Raw genomic sequence first — 21,123 nt, forward strand, 5'->3', positions numbered from 1 at the left:
AGGGTCTTTAGAAAACACTGTTTTTGCGAACTGGAACATCATATTGATTAAAAATACATATTTTATTTTATTTTTTAAGATACATATTTTAACTGCATTTATAATCTTCAGTTTTCTTAAGTGTAAAAATAAATATGCATATAATGTTCCTCCAGCATTATTCGTAATAATGAAAACTGAAAACAGTCAAAATGCTTGAAAATTATGGTATATGTGTACACACACACACACACACACACACACACACAGGGAAATAGTACAGCCATTAAAATTTGTATAAAGCTTTATGGGGCACCTAGCTGGCTCAGTCAGTAGAGCATATGACTTTTGATCTCAGGGTTGTGAGTTCAGGCCCTATGTTGAGCATGGAGTCTACTTAAAAAAAAAATTACATAAACCTATTTACTGCCATGGAAAGATGTCATCATTATGTTGTTGACTTTAAAGACACCATTACAGAAGAACAAATATAGTATGATCTTGTTTATTTTAAATGTACTTTCAAGTCTGTATTATATCTAAATAAATGTATAAATAAATATTAGGAAGGACATTCACCAAAATGTTAATAGTGGTTTTCTTTAAAATGATAGGATTTCAGATTATTTTTAGTCTTTTCCTAATTTTTGTGTATTTGAAATTTTTTTCTGAGCATATATCATTTTTCTAAGAATAATACTGTTTATCACCCAAAATTCATCATAAAACTGGCAGGGAATACATGCCAGTCTTTAATTAAAAGGTTTGGCATCTGGTTTCCTAGGAGAATACATTTCAGGAGAATACTTCCTGGCAAGGGAGCTATCCTTGAATGATGGCTTATACAGACTATTTGTACTTAAATATCCATGGAAGGGATTCTATATACTTCAGCCTCATCTTCCCCTAGCTGTGCTTTCCAAGAGAAATTGTGGTAAGAAAATGCTATCATATATGGATATCATCTCTAAAATATTAAGTGGTCTTAGCCCTGGTTTACTTTGAAAACCTAGGAATGGAAAAATTTTATTTGTCTAAATCTGATCACAATTTCTCTTCTTGGGTTTCAGGAACCAATAAAATCACGTGCTCCACAGCTTCATTTAGAGTACAGGTTTTATAAACAGCTCGGCAGTGCAGGTAAGTCAAGTCTGTTTTCTCCATGTGGTTAGTTAGCATATAGCTTAGCTGAAAGCCCACAAGTATGCACATTTTCTTGTCTAGGTGACCTTTTTTTTGCCAGACCATGTATCTCTCCTGCTTGCTGGGTAGGTAAATAAACATAGTCAACTAAAGCTACTCGTTCTCTGGCTCCTGGAGGGACAGTTGACTGGGGATCTGTGATGTGCCGTGAGCATGCCCACAAATCAGCCTTTGAATGCTTTCACCCATCTGAAATACACATTGTATGGAGTATTGCTTTTTGGTAGTTTCCTTCTCTTTTCATTTCTTTACACCAAAAGAAAAGAGGAGGGGTTGGTAATTTGCAAGCAATATTTTATCATATTGAGACTATATATCCATTTTAAAGACATACTAAAATATACCTTCCAAAATACCATAACACTGTCATTTTATCCATTGTTCTCTTAATTTGAAAGACCTGACTTAGGTTATCGTAGTAACCTGTGACCTTTGGGGATTTTTTAATTAAATTTATAATTTTTTAAAACATGCCTATTTTCTACCTAAAAGCTCTAATTTCTGAAATATCTTACTGGCTTCCAGAAAAATACCTTGACTGCAAATGTTACCAACCCTAAGGAGGTTATATCTATAGGATACCTCTTGCAAAAGACATAATTGTTCACTAGTTTCATTGTTTGGCATTAGTTGACATTCCTCTGCTTTATGCTTTCTTCAGTGTGACAGTTTTATGTGAATGACTGAAACATGTTTTTATTTCAAGCACCACTATTGGAAGTACTGTTGAAGGAATTTGAGTTTCACTTCTTAGAATATATAGAATTCTGTGAGAGCCACACGGTGTTATTCAAGTGGCCTTATATCCCGACTGTGGCAGTAATCAGCGATAGCCATAACCTAGCAAGGCCAAGAAAGGCATCTGTCTTTCACTGAACCTCAGCGGGTTCTTGCTCACAGTAGCCTTTCAGAATGTGTTTGTTCAGTGATTATATTCTTAAATATGGAATGTTCCAGGCATAGGATTTAAGATAGGCAACTGAGTTCACAGGACATTTGTGTAACTTGAGTCTTGTCTTCCCATAACTAAACTTTTAAAGTTGGCTGGTATGTTGTTCCTGTTTTTATAAATTCAGGGTGACAATTATCACAGCTCATTTATGATAACTATGTTTATACATGTTTCACAGATCTAAGGCTCAGGTAAAAACATGCTAGATCCAGCACAGCTTAGAAGTTTGAGGGGGCCTGAGGAAGGTGACCAGGCAAGTCTGCAGGATTTCCTCTGTAAGCCCTTCCCAGTAGACCCACCAAATCAGGCCAATCTTCCCTTCTCAATATGTAGCCAAAAATGTCATGCACCTGTTATGTAGGAATAGCATCTTTGCTACTGGGTTCATGCTCTTCCCAAATACAGGAGAATATTGCAGATTCTTGAAGTTTTTTTTTTTTTAATTTTAATGTTTTTTTATTATATTACGTTAGTCACCATACAGTACATCCCAGTTTCCGATGTAAAGTTCGATGATTCATTAGTTGCGTATAACACCCAGTGCACCATGCAATACGTGCCCTCCTTACTACCCATCACCAGTCTATCCCATAGATTCTTCAAGTTTTGACATTGTGCATACACTGAAAAGGATTAAATAGGGAAAGGATTGGAGGAAAGGGACTTTTAAAAAATTGCATTTCACTTAAGGCAGCAAGGAAAAACGGCAACCTCTGAGATGAGTGGGAGTGGCAAGAGCTCTGTTTGAGTGGTCAGGCCATTTGTTGGCCATCATTGGTCTCCCTCCCAGTACTTCTGGCAATCATTTCAAGGTCACAAAGCCTTCCAGGTCTTACATGAAGTTCAGTGGTGATTCCTGACTCCTTTTCTGCCTTCTGAGGTAGTTCACTGCTCTTAAAAGTAGCTATGGTGGGTGTAATCTTTTTTTTTTTTTAAAGATTTTATTTATTTATTTGACAGAGACAGCCAGCGAGAGAGGGAACACAAGCAGGGGGAGTGTGAGAGGGAGAAGCAGGCTTCCCGCCGAGCAGAGAGCCCGATGCGGGGCTCGATCCCAGGACCCCGGGATCATGACCCGAGCCGAAGGCAGACAGTTAACGGCTGAGCCACCCAGGCGCCCCTGGGTGTCATCTTTTTAATATTCTTGCCTGCAGCTAACAAGGTAGACACAAGCTTTTCTAAGATAGGAAGTGCTTCAGAAATCTGTTACAATTTCTACTCAGTGTAAGAATCTTTCTGTATATATGTTTTATAGATATTTCACTATCACCACTGTCCAGCATGAATACATGCTCTCTCACTTTCTCTCTTTCCTTCCCTCCCTCCGTCTCTCTCCTAGTTCTGTTATGTTCCTCTTAAATGAGCCTCATAAAACAGCACCACTAACTCTGGATATGGAGATACTGGCATTACTATCTTCCTTGGTCTGAACACAATATTGCTATTAATTTAGATTAGCTATCTTAACAACCATTTCACTAGTTGACTTTTATGCTTTTATGGAGTTTTACTCAGCTGAAACCTTTACATCTTTTTGATGTAAGTTGCCATCAACCCAGACTTTCTGCATTTTGTGGTTATATAATTGATTTTGAGCACCTAAACCTCTTAAATGCCATATTGGTATTTTTTTCAATCCTGATTCTGTTCCTGGTGATCATGTATTGAACGTTCTATAACTGTAATTGCATATTCCACCCCCCGGCCCTGCAGTGAGACCATAAGCTCTGGAGAACACGGCTTGTATCTTTTGCTTCCTTGTGTCTCAAGTTTATCTCAAGGCCCAACATAGTTCATTCACATGATAGGCAGTTAGGAAGTATTTTGGTGAAAGAAAAAAGTTAGGAAGATTTGATAATCATGCCTTTTTAGATTTTTGTCAAGTTATTAATAAAAATATTTCCTGGGGATGGCCAAAAAAGGAAATTTATTTTCAAAGTAAATCATTTGACAAGAAAGTAGACAAGTTTTCACCATGTCTTATTATAAATGTGGGCATGAACACCCCGTCCTTACAAGCATGAGCATTTTCTCTCCCTCTTTTTCTAGAGTGAGTTCCAGCTGCAAATGTGACTCATCAGTAGTTAATATTTAAACAGCCAGAGCTTATATGCCACTCTCTTCAGAACCAAGGTGATGTGGCGTTGTAAATAAACAACCTTTCATGCCAAAGGCACACAGTGACCATTATTTATCACAGGCCAGTGATTTGCAAAATATTTGGGTATTATGACAAGGAATACTTAAAAAAAAAAAAAAAAGCCCATTGTGACTTAGATTTGTTCAAGGAATTAATCAGTGCTTGTAAAATGGATGAGGGGTGCCTGGGTGCTGCAGTTGGTTAAGTGTCCCACTTCTGGTTTCAGCTCAGGCTGTGAACTTGGAGTCGTGGTTTCAAGCCCTGCATTTGGCTCTGCGCTCAGTACAGAGTCTGCTTGGGTTTCTCTCTCCTTCTCCTTCTGGTCCTCCCTATCACCCAACCAGTGCTCATGCGCTCTCTCTCTCTCTCTCTCTCAAATACATAAATAAATCTTCTAAAAAAAATGGATGAAGTTTTTTGGGAGGAACGAGTGCTTATTAATTTAAAGAATGCTATTCTGACCGGAGTGTGAGACTTTAAATTCGCAAAATAGGAACTTTTGTGTGGCTTGAGAGTATGACCATTTCTTAAGTACTCAGGTCTTAATCATTACCTTGGGTTTTTGACCCCTATATTGCCCTGACCATATGATCGGGAAATTCTTATCAGTTCTGTATCCATGGGAAGATAGAATGGTAGCACTGGATGATTGTGAACATGGTTTAAGTTGGAACTTTTCCTGATTGTCCATTCTGTTCCTTGTTTAACATCTAACACCTTCCCTTCCATTCCATTCTGTTCTTTTGTGGACAGTCACACTTCACGCTTTGTTTGCTGATTGTAGCTTTGCCCTCAAGAAATTTCAAGACCTGGTTATTTACTATGACAGGTGATATCTCAAGAGTAATCAGAGAAGAAAGTAAAGGGGGAGGAGTCCCTGGGTGTCTCAGCATGTTTAGTGTCTGCCTTCAGCTCAGGTCATGATCCCAGGGTCCTGGAATTGAGCCCCACATCAGGCTCACAGCTCAGCAGGGAGCCTGCTTCTCCCTCTCCCTCTGCTGCTCACCCAGCTTGTATTCTCTCGCTCTGTCAAATAAATAAAATAAAATAAAATAAAATAAAATAAAATAAAATAAAATAAAATAAAGGGGGCGTTGAGGGCCCTGAAACTGAGAATGATGATCCTGATCTTTGTAATGGCTCTCAATTTTTCTTTTTTTATTCACCATAGAAACTAAATTATAAAATATTAAAGGATATTTTGAAGTGGTGATCCATGCCCTCAGCACCCTAACTGAGGTACATTTCATTTGAGTATCTCTTCTTTTCATATGCAGACATATTTCATAGTTAATCTTAGTTCCATGTAACTACGTCTTCACTTAGCATTATAACATTTGTCATGATGCTGCAGTCTTCGTGTTTCTGATCACTGTATAACAGCCCATCAGCCTCATAGGCCATAATGTTAGGCACCCGTTTTAATGTGTTGTCAGACATTTAGATTTTTTTTTTTAAGATTTTATTTATTTGACAGAGAGAGACACAGCGAGAGAGGGACAAGCAGGGGGAGTGGGAGAGGCTGAAGCAGGCTTCCCACTGAGCAGGGAGCCCGATGCGGGGCTCAATCCCAGGACCCTGGGATCATGACCTTAGCCGAAGGCAGACACTTAATGACTGAGCCACCCAGGTGCCCCTAGATTGTTTTTATTTGAGGAAATCATTTCCCCTATTGATTTCTGAAATCCCAGTATTATAACTCAAAACTTGTATTTGTTCTCCCATTTACCCCCATATGATGGTGATTTTCAAGTGTTTAAAGAGCTAGTAAGCGGTAGGTTAGGTTTATTCCAAATGATTTAAAACAAAAATTATTGAAAGAAACTATAGGAACATTAAATTCTGGCTTTGTATAACAATTAGAACAGCATGAAAATAATTTAAATGTCATCAGTATAGATCTGGATAAATAAATGATGACATATTTATACTGTGGAATTAGCTATTAAAAAGAAGGTAGAGCCCTACGTATTGATATGGAAAGATGCCCCAATATGTTTTTTAAGTGAAAAGGTTTGCAAAATAGTATATTGTCATATTTGTATAGTATAAGAAATACATATATAATACAGGTATGTCCATATGAGCATAGAAAATATCTGATTGGATATACAAAAAATTTAATAATGATTACCTTTGAAGAGTGTGATTAGAAATAGGAAGTGGTGGCACTCTTAAGTTTTTACATTAATCCTTTAGTATTTTTGCATTTTTTTTGCCCCGATCATGTTTATTATTATTGTTGTTGTTATTATTATAACAGTTTTTTAAAAGACTACGGCAGTGGATTTATGGTCTCCCTCCTTCCTCTTATATCACCAAGCAACCTGTTTATGTCCCCATTTGTCCTGAGTCATGTGTTAACAGTTTCAGGCATAAGTTCAACAAATGATAATAAAGTGCCACAATATCATGTTTCCTTTCTTTCCAAACACCTTCTTATAGAAAGAATAACAAATTGTGAACTGGAATGAGTTGTCTTATGCGGTAGGATTTCCTGTCTTTTAGGGGAAGGGCAGTTTTCAGGCAGCAGTTGAATGGTTATGCTTTCAGGGTGTTGTGAGGGAGATTTATGCATTGGGTAGAAAGTTAGAGTACATGACTTTTTAAAGAACTATTTGAACTCTAAGATTGAATACAAAATTTTTAAAAACCACATGTTACTGTACAAGAAACATCCTGGTGCAGGTATTTTATACTTGGTATCTTCCTTGGTTTCAGAAGATATAAAATTATTTTTTTAAGTTAATTGCATTATAAATTAACCCTGGCAAAGTGGACTTCCAATGACCAAATGAATCAAAATGGGAACATTGTCTGGTGTTTTCACATAATTGGATGGCTGGGGGTGGGGTAGATTTTTCTTTGCGTATTGTGGTTGAACTCATTGCATCTGAGATTACTGGAGAATTTCTAAAGTTATTACAAAGAAAAACAATATTATTTTTTAAATGTGAAACTGCAACTATATGTAAGGACCATGAAAAAGTAGTCTTCTTTTCCTCACTGTTGGAAAATACTTTCTTCAGTTTTTTTTTATTTCTTTTTTTTTTTCATTCCTTCTTAAATCCCTGTGTTCTTGATTTTTCAAAGCACAAAGGGCTTGGCATTAAGCACAATTATGCTTTTCTTTTCATATGTAGTTTCTATAGATTGTTCTGAATATATAAGAGTAGCAGTCAGGGTTTAAAGAGCTACTCTGGATTCCCTGGAACTTGCTTGCCCTCCTAGTTGCTTTAGTATTTGTTTGGCACAATGGGCCAGCATCAAAGAGAGAGCAGCAGTATTTAATCGTCTTAATTAAAGGCTGTAAGCTTTGCAGTCAGCAGGTGAAAGTAACCATCTTTCTTATTTTCTTTTCATTTTTTTGTTAGTCATCAGTGTTGTGTTGTGTTATAGTCACTATGGGTAAGTCCCAAACTCATTTTCCTGTTAGGGGATTGTTTTTAGGTTTCCCTGCACTCTCAGGATCCTTTTACTTAGGAGAGTATATACATCATCAATTTTAAAATTTTCCAGCCCACTAATCCTTTATCCAGTACACCTCCCACTTTTGCTGGTATCCTAACGCAAAGGAATAGGACTTGGTGGATGACAGGTTTGAGGCAAAGATGGGCAAAACCAGAGGCCTAAACAGGAGGCCTACACATAAGAGAGGGGACAGTATGAGCCTGAAGGTTCATAGCTACATATGGACTGGCTGCATGGTAAAGGCCTAGAATATGTTTGATAAATAAATAAAAGATGAATAAACAAGAACCAAGCATGGCAGCTGAAGTGACAAGAGAGAAAGGGAAAAGGAATGCATGAGCAAGGGCATGAACAGATGAAAGAGGATGGGGGAGGGAGGAATAGGCAAATGGCAAGAAAATAGGACTCTAGATAGGGAAATGAGAATGCAAGTAGATAAAATATAGTGAAGGCCTCTGACTTAGCCAGAAGGAGGTATAAGGTTACCTTCTCTTAACTGTTCTCAGAGTTAACAGTTTCTTGGGAACAGTGATTTTGAATAATAACTTTGGCCTTTTTAGTAAACGTATTAGAGTAGGTAATGGTAAATTCTCACCGTTTCACTTGGCATTTGGAAAGGCCTCACTGTAGTATAGACGTACACTACAATGATCTTTTGCTTCTGGAGCCTTCTTAATTTTATTGAGAGATCCTAAAGGTAGTGGAAGAACTCTTCTTGCTCTGGTTAAACACTTAATTCCACTTCTACCAGCAACTTGCCTGGGAAACTTTCTCAGGGACTCTGGGAATAAATGTCATGTCATAGTTGATCTAAGCCTGAGCTGCCGTGGCCCGATTTTCAGCAGCTATTCTAATCTGCTAATGACCATTCTGTTTTGGATGTCTTGTAAAGAAGATGTTAATCCTCAAATTTAAAAAGACAACAAGATACTGAAATTTCACAATGTAACAAAGCCCCGGCAAAATCTTATTGGGCAGAGAAAGTAAGTAAACTTAAGTATCCAGTAGGTTATTTCACTTTTCCCATTTTTGAGCATAGGGGAGTTTATTACAGTAGGCAAACATGAGCTAGGAATGTTTTTATACAGGTATTTTTTTCTTGTGTGTGTACGTACACATTTCCCCAGCAGATGCCTTGGGCCTTCCACCCATTATCCCTTACCTAATTATAATAGAGTGGTAGAAAATAGTCCTAGAAGTGTTTAATTAAAGCAAAGGCCCAGAACTTCCCCACAGTGAAAAAGTGGGATTTTTTTTTTTTAATGATTTTTTATTATATTATGTTAGTCACCATAAAAAAGTGGGATTTCTTGTTCGCATGGTACCCTCAAACTTTATGCCTTAGAAGGCTGCCTTTGTTACCTCCAAAACCTTTTTATAGCCTTGGGCAACTAAGTTTTGAAATATTTCTTTCCAAAGTAAATAAACCATTTATGTTGAATACATATGCCGTGTATACAACTGAGAAGCTCAGAGCTACCCTGTGCAGTCCACTTCATCCACTGAAACCTTTATTTTTTTTTTAAAGATTTATTTATTTATTCGATAGAGATAGAGACAGCCAGCAAGAGAGGGAACACAAGCAGGGGGAGTGGGAGAGGAAGAAGCAGGCTCATAGCGGAGGAGCCTGATGTGGGGCTCGATCCCAAAACGCCGGGATCACGCCCTGAGCCGAAGGCAGACGCCTAACCGCTGTGCCACCCAGGCGCCCCTCACTGAAACCTTTATGCCCTGAATAAAGACAGTGTTCATAGAGCTGATCAGACTTTGCAGTTTTGAAATTTGTAGGAGGGAATGGCTTCATATGTCATCAAACAAGATAGGAGGTGCTGGTTGGTACCAGAAAAAGAGCTTTGAATCTAGGCAACTGTTAAATTAACAGGAATGTGGTACTCCTGCAAAAGAGGAATAAAGCATAGATCTGAAGAAAATCATCAGAAAGTGTGAGATTAACAAAACCTTCCTGTAATGTTGTGAACTTCCTTAGGAGTGTATTATAAACAAGCTGGGCAAACACAGGAAAATTAAAAATAAGAACAGCTGAGGAGAGATTGCGAAGATGGGAATTTTACTTAAAATAGAAGTGAACCATGTAACGAGTAGCTGTGAACAAGAAGCATACCTCCACGGAGCACTTAAGGAATTTAGAAGAAACTTTTTGGTTTTTGGTCTCCAGTTGGATAGAAAATTTTCATAAGAGATGAAAGGACGAAATAGTGAACTTGGTAAAAGAAAGTGAAATCTGGACTTTTCTTGCCACGTATATTTTTCAGAAGTCTCTCTTCAGAGGTAATGTAGAGGGAAAGACACATACCACTAAATTTGGAGAAAACTGATCTTAATGAGTATAAATGGGCAGCTTTGAAGTTACATTTGAGGACCGTAGAGTTTTAGACATATGCCGTCTCTGTAGGTAATGTGAATAAGTGGAAACAGCTAGGAAGTGCAGGGAGGAGTAAAGTTTAATCCAGTTTTTCCTGCCATTTTTTTGTTTTGTTTTTTTGTGTTTTTTTTTTTTAAGATTTATTTACTTATTTGAGAGAGAGAGAACGTGCTTGCATGGCGGGAGTGCGGGGGCGGAGGGTAGAGAAGGGCAGAGAGAAAGGGAGAGAGAAATTCAAGCAGACTCCTTGCCGAGCTTGGAGCCTGATGGTGGGCTCCATCCCACGACCCATGAGATCATGATCTGAGCCCAAACCAAGAGTCAGACGCCCGACTGACTGTGCCCCCTTCCCACTGTTTTTTTTGACTCCACGTTAACCATGTGCCCCTGCTGTGCCTCAGTTTCCTTGTGCATACAACAGGAAAACCTTTTTCTTACAGTTTGCAGACCTGCTAGGGTTGAATGAAGTAATGTCTATAAAGGCCTTGAATTCTTAAGGGAAATGTGCCGTATAAATACAAGGCAGTTACTGTTTTACTTTGAAACTGAAGATCTAACTTTCCTGTAGAAATGGAAATATCCTATTAACATTTCTCATAGCTTTAAAAATCTCAGAATGTAGAGATAACAGTTTCATCTTTGAAGAATTTTTGATGGATTCTCAAGCAGTAGCAACTTCATATTTTCTAGTCTTTCTGATTCAGTAGAGCAGAATTCCAGCTATGGTGGAGCCATCACATCTGTGATCTTGAGGGTACTGTTTCTTTCAGAGGAGTGAATATGGTCCTATTGAAATACAGTTACACTCACTTAAGCCTCCTTGGTGAGAACAAACACTTCTACTTGCAGAGCTCTGTAGCCTTTCATGCCAGTTTGGAGGGGGCACTTGGTCACAGCGGTCTTGTAATATCTAGGAAAAGAACCCCAGGAAAAAAAAATCACATTACCATACCTGTTTTTGTTCTGTAAAACCAAGTTGAAACTATTATGCAAGAACCAGGCCAACTGGTTCAGTTAATGTTTGGTCCTTATCATAACTGGATGCATTTATGAATTTGCAAAAGAAGTGGTATTATTAGTGCTGAACTAGTGAAACATCACAAGGCAGGTTTATTATAGCATCTGTAGGACTGTTCGTGAATACCAGTGCCCTTAGAAAAGGAAGGATACATATAATTGGGCTCCCTCCTGCCTCCAGTTTGGAAAATGAGATTTCTTATGAAGCCAGATAGTGTAAAGGAACAGATGGTAAGTACTTGAGGCTTCGTGGGCCGTCAGTCTCTCTTGTAACTTTTCATCTCTTTTCCCGTAGCACAGAAGCAGCCATAAACGATGAGTAAATGAATGTGCTGTATTCCAATAAAGCTGTATTCATGGACACTGTAATTAGAAATTTTTTAAAGATTTTATTTATTTATTTATTTATTTATTTGAGAGAGAGAGAACACAAGCAGGGGTAGGGGGTGTGAGGGAGAAGCAGACTCTCTGCTGAGCAGGGAGGCCAGTGCGGGGCTCGATCCCAGGACCTGATCACAACCTGAGCCAAAGGCAGATGCTTAACCAACTGAGCCACCCAGGTGCCCCTGAAATTAGAATTTTATGTCGTTTTTGTGTATGACAAAATATCAGTCTTTAAATTGTTTCAAACATTTAAAAATGTAGAAACCATACTTAGTTCTCTCATCATACAAAAGTATCCAGGCCAGATTAAAGCCTCTAAAGGAGAGGCTCAACAAATGTTTGTTAAATTGATGAAATCTCAGCGTATAAGCTCTTTGAACGGTATTTGACTGGCAGTGCAATCACCAGCTTAAGTTGAAACTTCTTTCCTTCACGTGTGCTTCTTCTCCAAACTCAGCCTCTTCTTTATTTGCTTGTGCCAGTAATTATTAACTGTGTTAAGGAAGCAGAATAGAGATACGAATGAGTAATTGAAGATATTAGAATGAAGTCTCCCACATTATTTCTGCAAATATTTAGTATACAGTTAGACATCTGTATTCATTGCTACCTACGAACAGAGTATCCAAGAACTCCATGGTTAAAGTTTTGGAATTGAAGCCCATGGAAGGTAGGAATTATGTGTAGCTCTCATCAGTATAGTGGCTATAGCATTGCAACTCTGCAGACATAAACGGCTTATCAGCAGCTAGAGAATTATTTGGACACAAACACATTGAACCAATGGTCATATCTTGTCAACTTTTTGCTTGGCTCCACTCTCAGCAGGTGCAGTTCAGAAAAGACAGCCTTAGATCTCTTAACTCTGCTACCTAAAAACTAAAGTAACTTTAGAGGATGAATTTGCAATTATCTATGCACAGCTTACCCAAAGGAAAAGAAAGTTTTTCACTTAAAAAATTAGTTTGGAAGTTCTAGGGAAAACTAATATCACTGAAGGTTTATAAAAATATTTAAAAGAGGGGCACCTGGGTGGCTCAGTCGATTAAGCATCTGACTCTTGGTTTTGGCTCAGGTCATGATCTCACGGTTGTGAGATCAAGTCCCATGTCAGGCTCCGTGCTCAACATAGAGTCAGCTTGAGATCTTTCCCCTCCTTCTTCTCCCTCTCCCTCTGTTCCTTCCTGCATGTGCATGTGTGCGCTCTCTCTATCACAAATAAATAAACAAATAAATATCTTAAAAAATTTTTTTTAAATAGAAAAACATATAAAAGAAAGATTAAAGTTTTGGTCACTGCCATGCTGAGTCTCTCTGTTCGCAGTTACTATTACTATATATATTTCCTTAGTCTTTTTTATGTATATATTTTTCATTAAAATTTCTCTGATTTGAAGATAAGTATCAAGTGGGAAGGAATAAATTTCAGACAGTGCTGAGTTTCTTTTAGCCTTATTTTTTAAATTTTAATTCTAGCATAGTTAACAGTGTTCTGTTAGTTTTAGGTGTACAATATGGTGACTCAACAATTCTATGCATTACTTAGTGCTCATCATCTTAATCCCCATTAACTCTTTCACCCATCCCCCCACCCACCTTCCCTCTGGTAACCTGTTTGTTCTCTAGAGTTAAGAGTCTGTTTCTTGGTTTGTCTTTGTTTTTGCTTTGTTCTTTTGTTTCTTAAATTCCACATATGAGTGAAATCATGTGGTATTTGTCTTTCTCTGTCTGACTTATTTCACTTACTAGCTTTATGATTTAATATAGATTTAAGAGATGAGATATTAAACAGGTGAAATGAATTAAATGTCCAGTTGAATATTATGATTGAAAAATAATTCTGGGGCGCCTGGCAGGGTCAGTCAGTGGAGCATGAGACTCTCCATCTCAGGGTTGTGAGTTTGAGCCCCATGTTGGGTGTAGAGATTACTTAAAAATAAATAAATAAAAATTTTAGAAAAATAATTGTAATACTGAAAATACTGAAAACAGTTCTAGGGAGAAAATAAATCATATTAGAGAATAAGTTGGCAGGGGCTCATCTGTGTGCTAGTTTGCTTATTTCCTGTATGGAGACACTGTCACTTTAGGGACTTAGTACCTAATTTGAGGTGTAGACTTGTTCAAAATCCTAAATTACCTCTTAGAACACCTTATTTCAGTTCACTTGGCTGCTAGGATAGTCTAATAATCAGTCAAATAACTAGATGACCACCAGCTGTCACAGATCACATCTAACTACCAGTTTCTAGGTATCTTTTTGAAAATGCTAGGATTTTAGGACCACCTGGGTGGTTCTGTTGGTTAAATGTCTGCGTTTGACTCAGGTAACGATCCCAGAGTCCTGGTTTGGAGCCCTGCATGGGGGGGGGGGGGGGTCCTTGCTCAGCGGGGAGCCTTCTTCTCCCTCTCACCCTGCCTGCCTCTCCCCCTGCTTGTGTGTGCGCGCTCTCTCTCTCTGTCAAATAAATAAAGAAAATCTCAAATAGATAAATAAAATGCTAGAATGTCAAGGGTGACACTTTTTCTAAGGAAACCAACTGTTAAAAACAGGAGTCACATGTGAGGTTAGGAGCTAAAGTTAGCACACAGGTGAAAATCACACACCATCAAAGTTAGCCTTGAAAAATCCCTTGCATTGCCTGTAGAGTGTATAGTCCAACTGGACTCGTGTATATGATCATGGTCAGTAAGTACGTATTGCAGAGTTTGGATATATTGTATATACAGTGCTTCATCTGCAAAATATTTAATGGCAGTTTTAAATTTAAACTTCGGCTAAATATGTATCATTAAATTTGAGTAATAAATTTGGTTCTTATGCCATTCCACATTCCACTCTTTCTTCATTTTAGTAATTTTTTGAAAAGCTTGACCTAGCAACTATGCTAGCTGTTTTCTTCTGTTTTCTACCTGTAAGTTCCCTAAGGGCAGAGTCTGTGTCTTTTTATTTTTTCACTCCCTAACCCATCTAGTATAGTGTTTTGCACATAGTGAGTGTTTAGGAAATGATGGTTAGAGAGGAGGAAGATGAGCAGTTGTGTGTGTGTGTGTGTGTGTTGGTCAACACCATTTTGATTACCATTAACAGAGTCTATTCCAGTTGGCTTAGATCCAAAAGGAAGATTTACTGGAAGATCACAGGGATGCATCTTGGAACCAAGGAAGGAAATATTATACGGGTCTCACTAGGGATTGGTACAAAGTACTTGAAAACCTCTAGAAACCAAGACAACTACTCTTTGTCTCTGGCTTTCTGTCTAGCTCTTCTGGACTCTGACACTTTATTTGACTCTCCTGCTTAGGGCCATAAAATCTCTTGCCTCAGTGTCTGCTAGCCCTCTTCTTTTTCTCCACATTACCAGCTTTCTCTGCTCCTCCTTACATTTGGTAGAAAAAGGCCTTTCACAGAGCCCCTGTTGGTTTAAGTCCCAGCAGAGATTGACTGCAGCCCTGTGTCCTAATTGCAAGTTCCTGGGTAAGGGACCGGCTGACTCTGCTTGGAACAGCTTTCCAGTCCTGGCCCAGATACCTTAATCGGGGGTACAGAATCATGTAGTCTCCACCATTCCACAGAGAGAAGGTTCTCTAAGAATGTGGCTTAAGAACTGGGAAAAAACAGTTGATAGTGTGGTAAGAGAAGGGTGAGTTTACGGACCATAGTTTTCTTTCTCTTCATTTAACACTTGCTAAAGAAGCAAAGCATTTTGCCTTAAGACATTTCAACATCTTGAGATTCTCTAAGTAGGGAGTCTGAAGACAGCAACTGTGTGTTGTCCTGGCATAGGGCAATTCGTATTCCCAGGAATAGAACTGCCTCTTTCACAATTAATTGTGCCCGTGTTTATTGTACTTATCATACTCTTACTGGAAAAGTGTTATCCTAGGAGGCAGACCTGCTTTGGGCCTTTGTTAACAGAGGCAGAGCTTTTTAAACTTTGAGGCGGTCTGGAATGATGAATTGAAATTTAAAGCCACATCTGCCCAACTTAAGTACCTGTTCCTTTCAGCACGAGTGGCTCCTTTCAGCATGAGTGTTTTACTTATTTGAAATAAGTTAACATTAGGGCAATAGCAGAACCTCATATTAAAAACAAATGGAAAAGTCCTGTCCATTGGGTAAAGAGGTGCAGGGGGGTGGTGTGTGAAAATATCTGAGCCTCTGAATATACTTTGCAGAAGGAGCAACCCCAGTGTCACTGTTGTGCCTCTGAGGGAGCAGAACCTAAATATAAAAGTGTCCTTGAGCTGGTGACTCAGCAGCAGGAGCCTGAGACTGGTGTATGAAAAGCATCTCCGGCTCACAGTGTATGGAATGAACTTTAGACAAGGAAATGTGGTTGAGTCATCATCTTTTCCTTTTAAAGTGTGTATGTGCATGGGTGGATGTTTCCAAATCTACCTTCGTTGTCTAGAAAACATTTTAAAAGGACATTTAAATACTTTCATTGATGTTACGGCATAAATCCAATCTGTGGCTCATGCTTCATTTTATGAAGAAAGAATAGAAAAGGTTATTTTCGTGTACTGGGCTGGGAAGGGTGTAATTCACATACTTAGTACTAATAATCGCTGGTCTTTAATGGAGCTAATTTACTGCTGATAGTTCTGTGAATTTCTATTCATTCTTCCAAGGATCATGACCTAAACTTTGATTAACTAGCCTCACTAGTTAGCCAAACAAAGGGAACTGATATTTCTGAGGCCCAGTGTTTGGTACACTTCTGGACTAGGATACATTGTATTGTTGTGTGTCCTTTGTGTGTATTTTTCACAGTTTAGAGCATTAGGACATTTCTTATATTATGGCTAACAGTGTGCTCTGTGGTATAGTGAAAAATAAGCAGAAAAGTTTGTATGTAATGCTGTAAGAGACTTGCTTATCTGTTAGAGTCAAACCCCATGTGGCCTTTCTTTGCCCCTTAAAACTCTCAAATAGCTCTAAAGCATATTGAGTAATTACCTTTAATTACACACATAAAATTTGTCCCTCTCCCTCCTGGGGCAGGGGACTTCTATTTTAAACATTTTCCTGGTGAAGGCTTGTTGTGCAAATAATTTCTTTAATTGCAAACAGTGTTGAGTGTTTATTAGAGAAATTGGCCTGCATGCCACCTCACAGTAACACAGAGTACCGACACCTTCCGTGCATTGTTTTGCAAAGTGCAGAACTGCTAGAGATACTTGCTTAGTCTGAACAGAATCTGTTAACTTGGATTTTGTCTTCTTTTAAGGAACTTCATGAAAAATAGAAGGCAGGGTTCCAAAAATAGACCCAAGTAACTTATATGTAAGTGAATTGACCTGGCGAATTGTGATTAGTTGCAGAAAACCACAGGTCAAGGTTGGGGGGGGAAGTCGATCACCAAAGCCTGTCAGTGGGAGCTTGCTTATAAACTGACCCAGAACCTGAAGTTTCTGATGCCGTTTTCTCCTTTCATTCTAGCTCATACTTTATATGTCTTTCGTTGTTCACACCTCTCTTATTATGTACCTGCATGTTTCTCTTCCTTTGGTGTCCTCATGGCCATTCTTCAGTCATTAAGAATGACTTAGTGATTGCCCGTAGAGAATGCTTTTTTAAGGAGGGCAGAGACAGGAGAAGTTTCAGCCCAAACTAAGGGTTAGAGTAAGCTCAGTGACCAAAATAAGACTGGCTACAGCCCTCAGACTCTCTCCCCTCCTAACTCAGTTTGTCAAGGTTAATCATTAAGAAGGAAGATAATATTTCGCAGCATCCTCAAAGCTGTGGAGTACTATGGAATCAAAGAGATGAGTCACTGAAGTGAATTATTCCTTTGAGTTATGAGAAGGTAGAAGAGCACGTATCTACTGTTTTGTATTAAAACCGAACGAATTCCTTTCCAATGTCTGTCAGTGTCGTTGGTGAGAGAGAATATTTTAAGTTCCAATAACAGACCACATGAAGATAGATAAGTCCTTGTACCTCCTTTCAAAATAGTAATCCAATTGCTAATTAAGCTCATTAGTATTTGTAGAATACTTACCTATAAACATGCTTAAGACAAAAACCATCAAAAACCCCCAATTTTTAACATTTGTGACCAATTATATTGTCATCTTCTTTCAACAACTCGTAAGCAAGTAATTTATATTCCTCCCACTTAAAAGAAGAATTTGTCAGCTCTGTACACCTCTGTACTCTTGTGCTTTCAACAGTCTGACACAATTTTAATTTTTCCCTACATTTTCCTTGTTTTTTTTTTTTTTTAAGATCCATTTATTTATTTTAGGGAGAGAGACAGAGACAGTCGGGTTGGGGTGGGGGTGGGGGTGGGGAGGAAGGGGCAGAGGGAGTCCCAAGTAGACTCCCCAGTGAGCGCAGAGCCAGAGGCAGGGCCTGATCCCACACCCCAAGATCACAACCCCAGCCGAAACGAAGAGTCAGACACCAACAGACTGCCCCACCCAGGTGCCCCACACTTTCCTCTTTCTTTGTACTTCGTATGGCTTTAATTCATCATTCCTTAGCAGCCTGTGGTGGTCTTGTGCTAGTAATGACTTTAGTCAGAATGCAAGGAGATGAAAGCTGAGCATCATCTGTGTCCACAGCACTATGCTGAGTAGTCGAGGGCCCCAGGGCTATGAATCACATGGTCTCTGCCCTTCAGGAGACTAGAGGAAAAGAAAATTTAATGTTTGCTGAGCTTCTGGTATGTTTATTATGAGGTACTGTGCTACTGTCAAGGAGCTCACTAATACATGTGAATATAATGCAGACAGAAACAGTGGAATGTTAGTTTTTTGAAGGTACATATAAAATAGTAGGGAAATTCTGAAGGGAGAAATGGTTACTCATTACGGGAGACAGGGAAGGCTTTATAGAGAGAGTGGTAGCTAGGGGCTGAACTTTCAAAAAAAAAAAAAGGTATGATTTACTTGGACATGTTCAAATAGAAGAGTAAGGAATGCCTTCCGAGTGCAAAATAAGCTAAGGCCCAGAGGCAGCTCTGTGTCTGGTCCTGCGTTTATTAAAGAGGCATTCATTGAGCATCCCACTTGGGTCAAGTACTGTTTGAAGCTAAGCCCTGGGGATACAGTGGTGAACAAGAGTCGGCACTGCCCTTGACTATTTCCTAAAGGGAGACAAGCCAATGAGCAGAAACAGCAGTTCTGGAGAGTTGAGAGGAAGGGGCGAATTGTGGGCTGGAGAAGTGGAGAAGGCCCCTTGGTCAGGGTCATTGCAGATTGCTGCGTATAGCACCTCCTTTCCGCACCATTTTTGTACATAAGCCAGCGTCATGTATGTATGTTTCAGAACTCCTTACAGAGCTGAGCCACTGGCCACACATGCTATGGGGCATCTTAATTAGCGCCTATAGCTGATTAAATATGCTAGAAGTATAAAATACACACTGAATTTCAAAGATTTAGTCCCCCCCCAAAGGTTGTGAAGCACTTTAGTAATTTTTAAATTGATTATATGTTGAAGTGTTGATATTTTGGATATGAATTAAATAAAATATATTACTAAACTTCATTCCACCTCTGCCTTTAATTTTAAAATATGGCTTCTAGAAAATTTAAAATTAAATTCGTGGTTCTCATTCTTGGCTCGCATTATATTTCTGTTCGTGCTGCTATAATGCAATGGTGTGTTCCTAGTATATACTTAAAATACTTCCCATCAAACTGTTTTTAAAAATATACTAAGGCAGTATTGGTATATAATACTCAGATAAAATCCTTATTTTTCCTCTTCTTTATTTATTCCTGTGATTTTTTTTAATGTTTTTTTTTTAAGATTTTATTTATTTATTTGAGAGACAGAGCGTGACACAGAGAAAGCACAAGACGGGGGAGGATCAGAGGGAGAAATAGACTCCCCACTGAGTGGGGAGCCTGAGGCAGGACTCAATCCTGGGACTCTGGGATCATGATCTGAGTCGGAGGCAGACACTTAACTGACTGAGCCACCCAGGTGTGCTTTTTTTTTTTTTTTTAAGATTTTTATTCCTGTGATCTTTTTATTTACTCTGATATTTCTCCCTTTTCAACTTTGTTAATGACCGCTGCCATAATTTTTAGAGACATCTGTTAAACCAACTGGTGGTTCAGAATTAAACTCCAGGAGAGAGAAAAATAGTCAAGTTTTTCTAATTTCAGAGAGCTTTGGCCTCTGTGCTTTCAGCTACCTGGATGCTTGTTGCTCGCTCAGCCTGCAGGATTCTCTGCACTCCAGCCTGATCAGCTCTTCATCATCCTTTGAGACTCAGCCTGTGGCTCCTGCACTGTGAAGCTTTTCCCATCGCCTTCTTTACTGTTCCCATAGCACTCTGTTCTCACTCGTGATGTTTGATGAATGGACAGACTGACCACCAGACTCTTTGAACTTAATTGAATTTGAAACTGGAAGCAGGAACATTGTAGCACTTATTCCTCAGATTTGCTGAAAATCAGTAAGATAAATGAGTTCACTTTGCTTCCTTGTAAGTCTTCATGCCTCCTCAGTGACCAGAATTATAAAAGGCCATCTTGAATGTTCCATCAGGTCACATCTGTTCTGACTGGAGAGATACTTGGGTGAAGGCTCAAATGAGAAAAGAATGGCAGGCTGTGGCATCTGTCCCATGAACTCGTCGTTCTGTGGCAAGCCACTTCACCTCTGCGTTTCTGTTCAGAAAATACGGGGAACACTTGGTCATTTACTCTCCCAGGGCTATTTTGATGCTTAAGGAAGGGTGTTACAGTATTACCAGAGTTCAGTAATAGGGGCACTCTGCTTCTGTGCTATGATTAGACTGTGTGCCTTAGTGGGTTTTGTTTTGTTTTTTTTAATCAGAGAACTTCTGGGAACAATTTGTTAAATGGGCCCAAAGTTAATGAATACAAATGCTTATCTGCTTTTTATACTTTCTGTGTTATTCTAAGTGTTTGCCAAGTTGCCTTCTGAATTCCTAAATGATGTGTTTAATTTATTAATAGGCTTCATTTGAAGATTGACTCCTTGGTAGTTATATTAGGAAAATAGCACTTTTGCTCTCTTGGTGTAATCTTACCTGTGCTTTTATAAGGGAGATATTACTCTTTCTTTAATACCTGAGTTCATAATGTATCAACATCATCGGTATCTTGTGATTGTCCATTAGATTCATATACAGGCCATGTTTTACTGAATCTTTACAAAATCAGTTAATCTCCTATCAAGGCAATGTGTCCCAGTAGAACTTACTGCCACTCTAGATGACTGTGAACTTAGAGCGCGGATGGGTACGTGTGATATAATGAGAGAGCTTGAGACATGGAGGCAGAAGTTGGGGGTTTAGGTCTTAGCTCTGCCGCTCATTACATGACCTGAGCAAGTCACTTTAGATCAGTTACCTTACCTATAAAATGAGAATAGTAGTACCTATGTACTTGTTAGGATTAAATGGGAGAACCTGTATAAAAACACTTCATAAACTGTAAAGCAGTTTAGGGCTAATAGACTTTTATAATAAAGGTATGCCGTGAGGGAAATTTTCTCATGCTACCATTAGAATAATGGGGTAGGAAAGAGTCTCCTGACTTTGAAATATCAATAGTAACTTGGATAAAAAGGTAGAGACACCTTCAGACACACTGTGGCTAAAT

At 38.7% G+C, this 21,123-nt stretch overlaps 1 protein-coding gene across 5 annotated transcripts in view; it reads left to right on the forward strand.

Moving 5' to 3' along the window:
* CSNK1G1 (casein kinase 1 gamma 1) overlaps positions 1-21,123 on the forward strand; it is a 170,436-nt gene that overhangs the window by 99,323 nt on the left and 49,990 nt on the right. For all 5 annotated transcript variants that reach the window (XM_008708611.2, XM_008708610.2, XM_008708615.2 and 2 more), the window contains one exon: positions 1,050-1,119. In XM_008708611.2, the coding sequence (XP_008706833.1) occupies positions 1,050-1,119 (70 nt within the window). The remainder of the gene's footprint in view (positions 1-1,049; positions 1,120-21,123) is intronic.

This window comes from Ursus maritimus, unplaced genomic scaffold (genome assembly GCF_017311325.1).
Source record: "Ursus maritimus isolate PB19 unplaced genomic scaffold, ASM1731132v1 scaffold_27, whole genome shotgun sequence".
Lineage (NCBI taxonomy): Eukaryota > Metazoa > Chordata > Mammalia > Carnivora > Ursidae > Ursus > Ursus maritimus.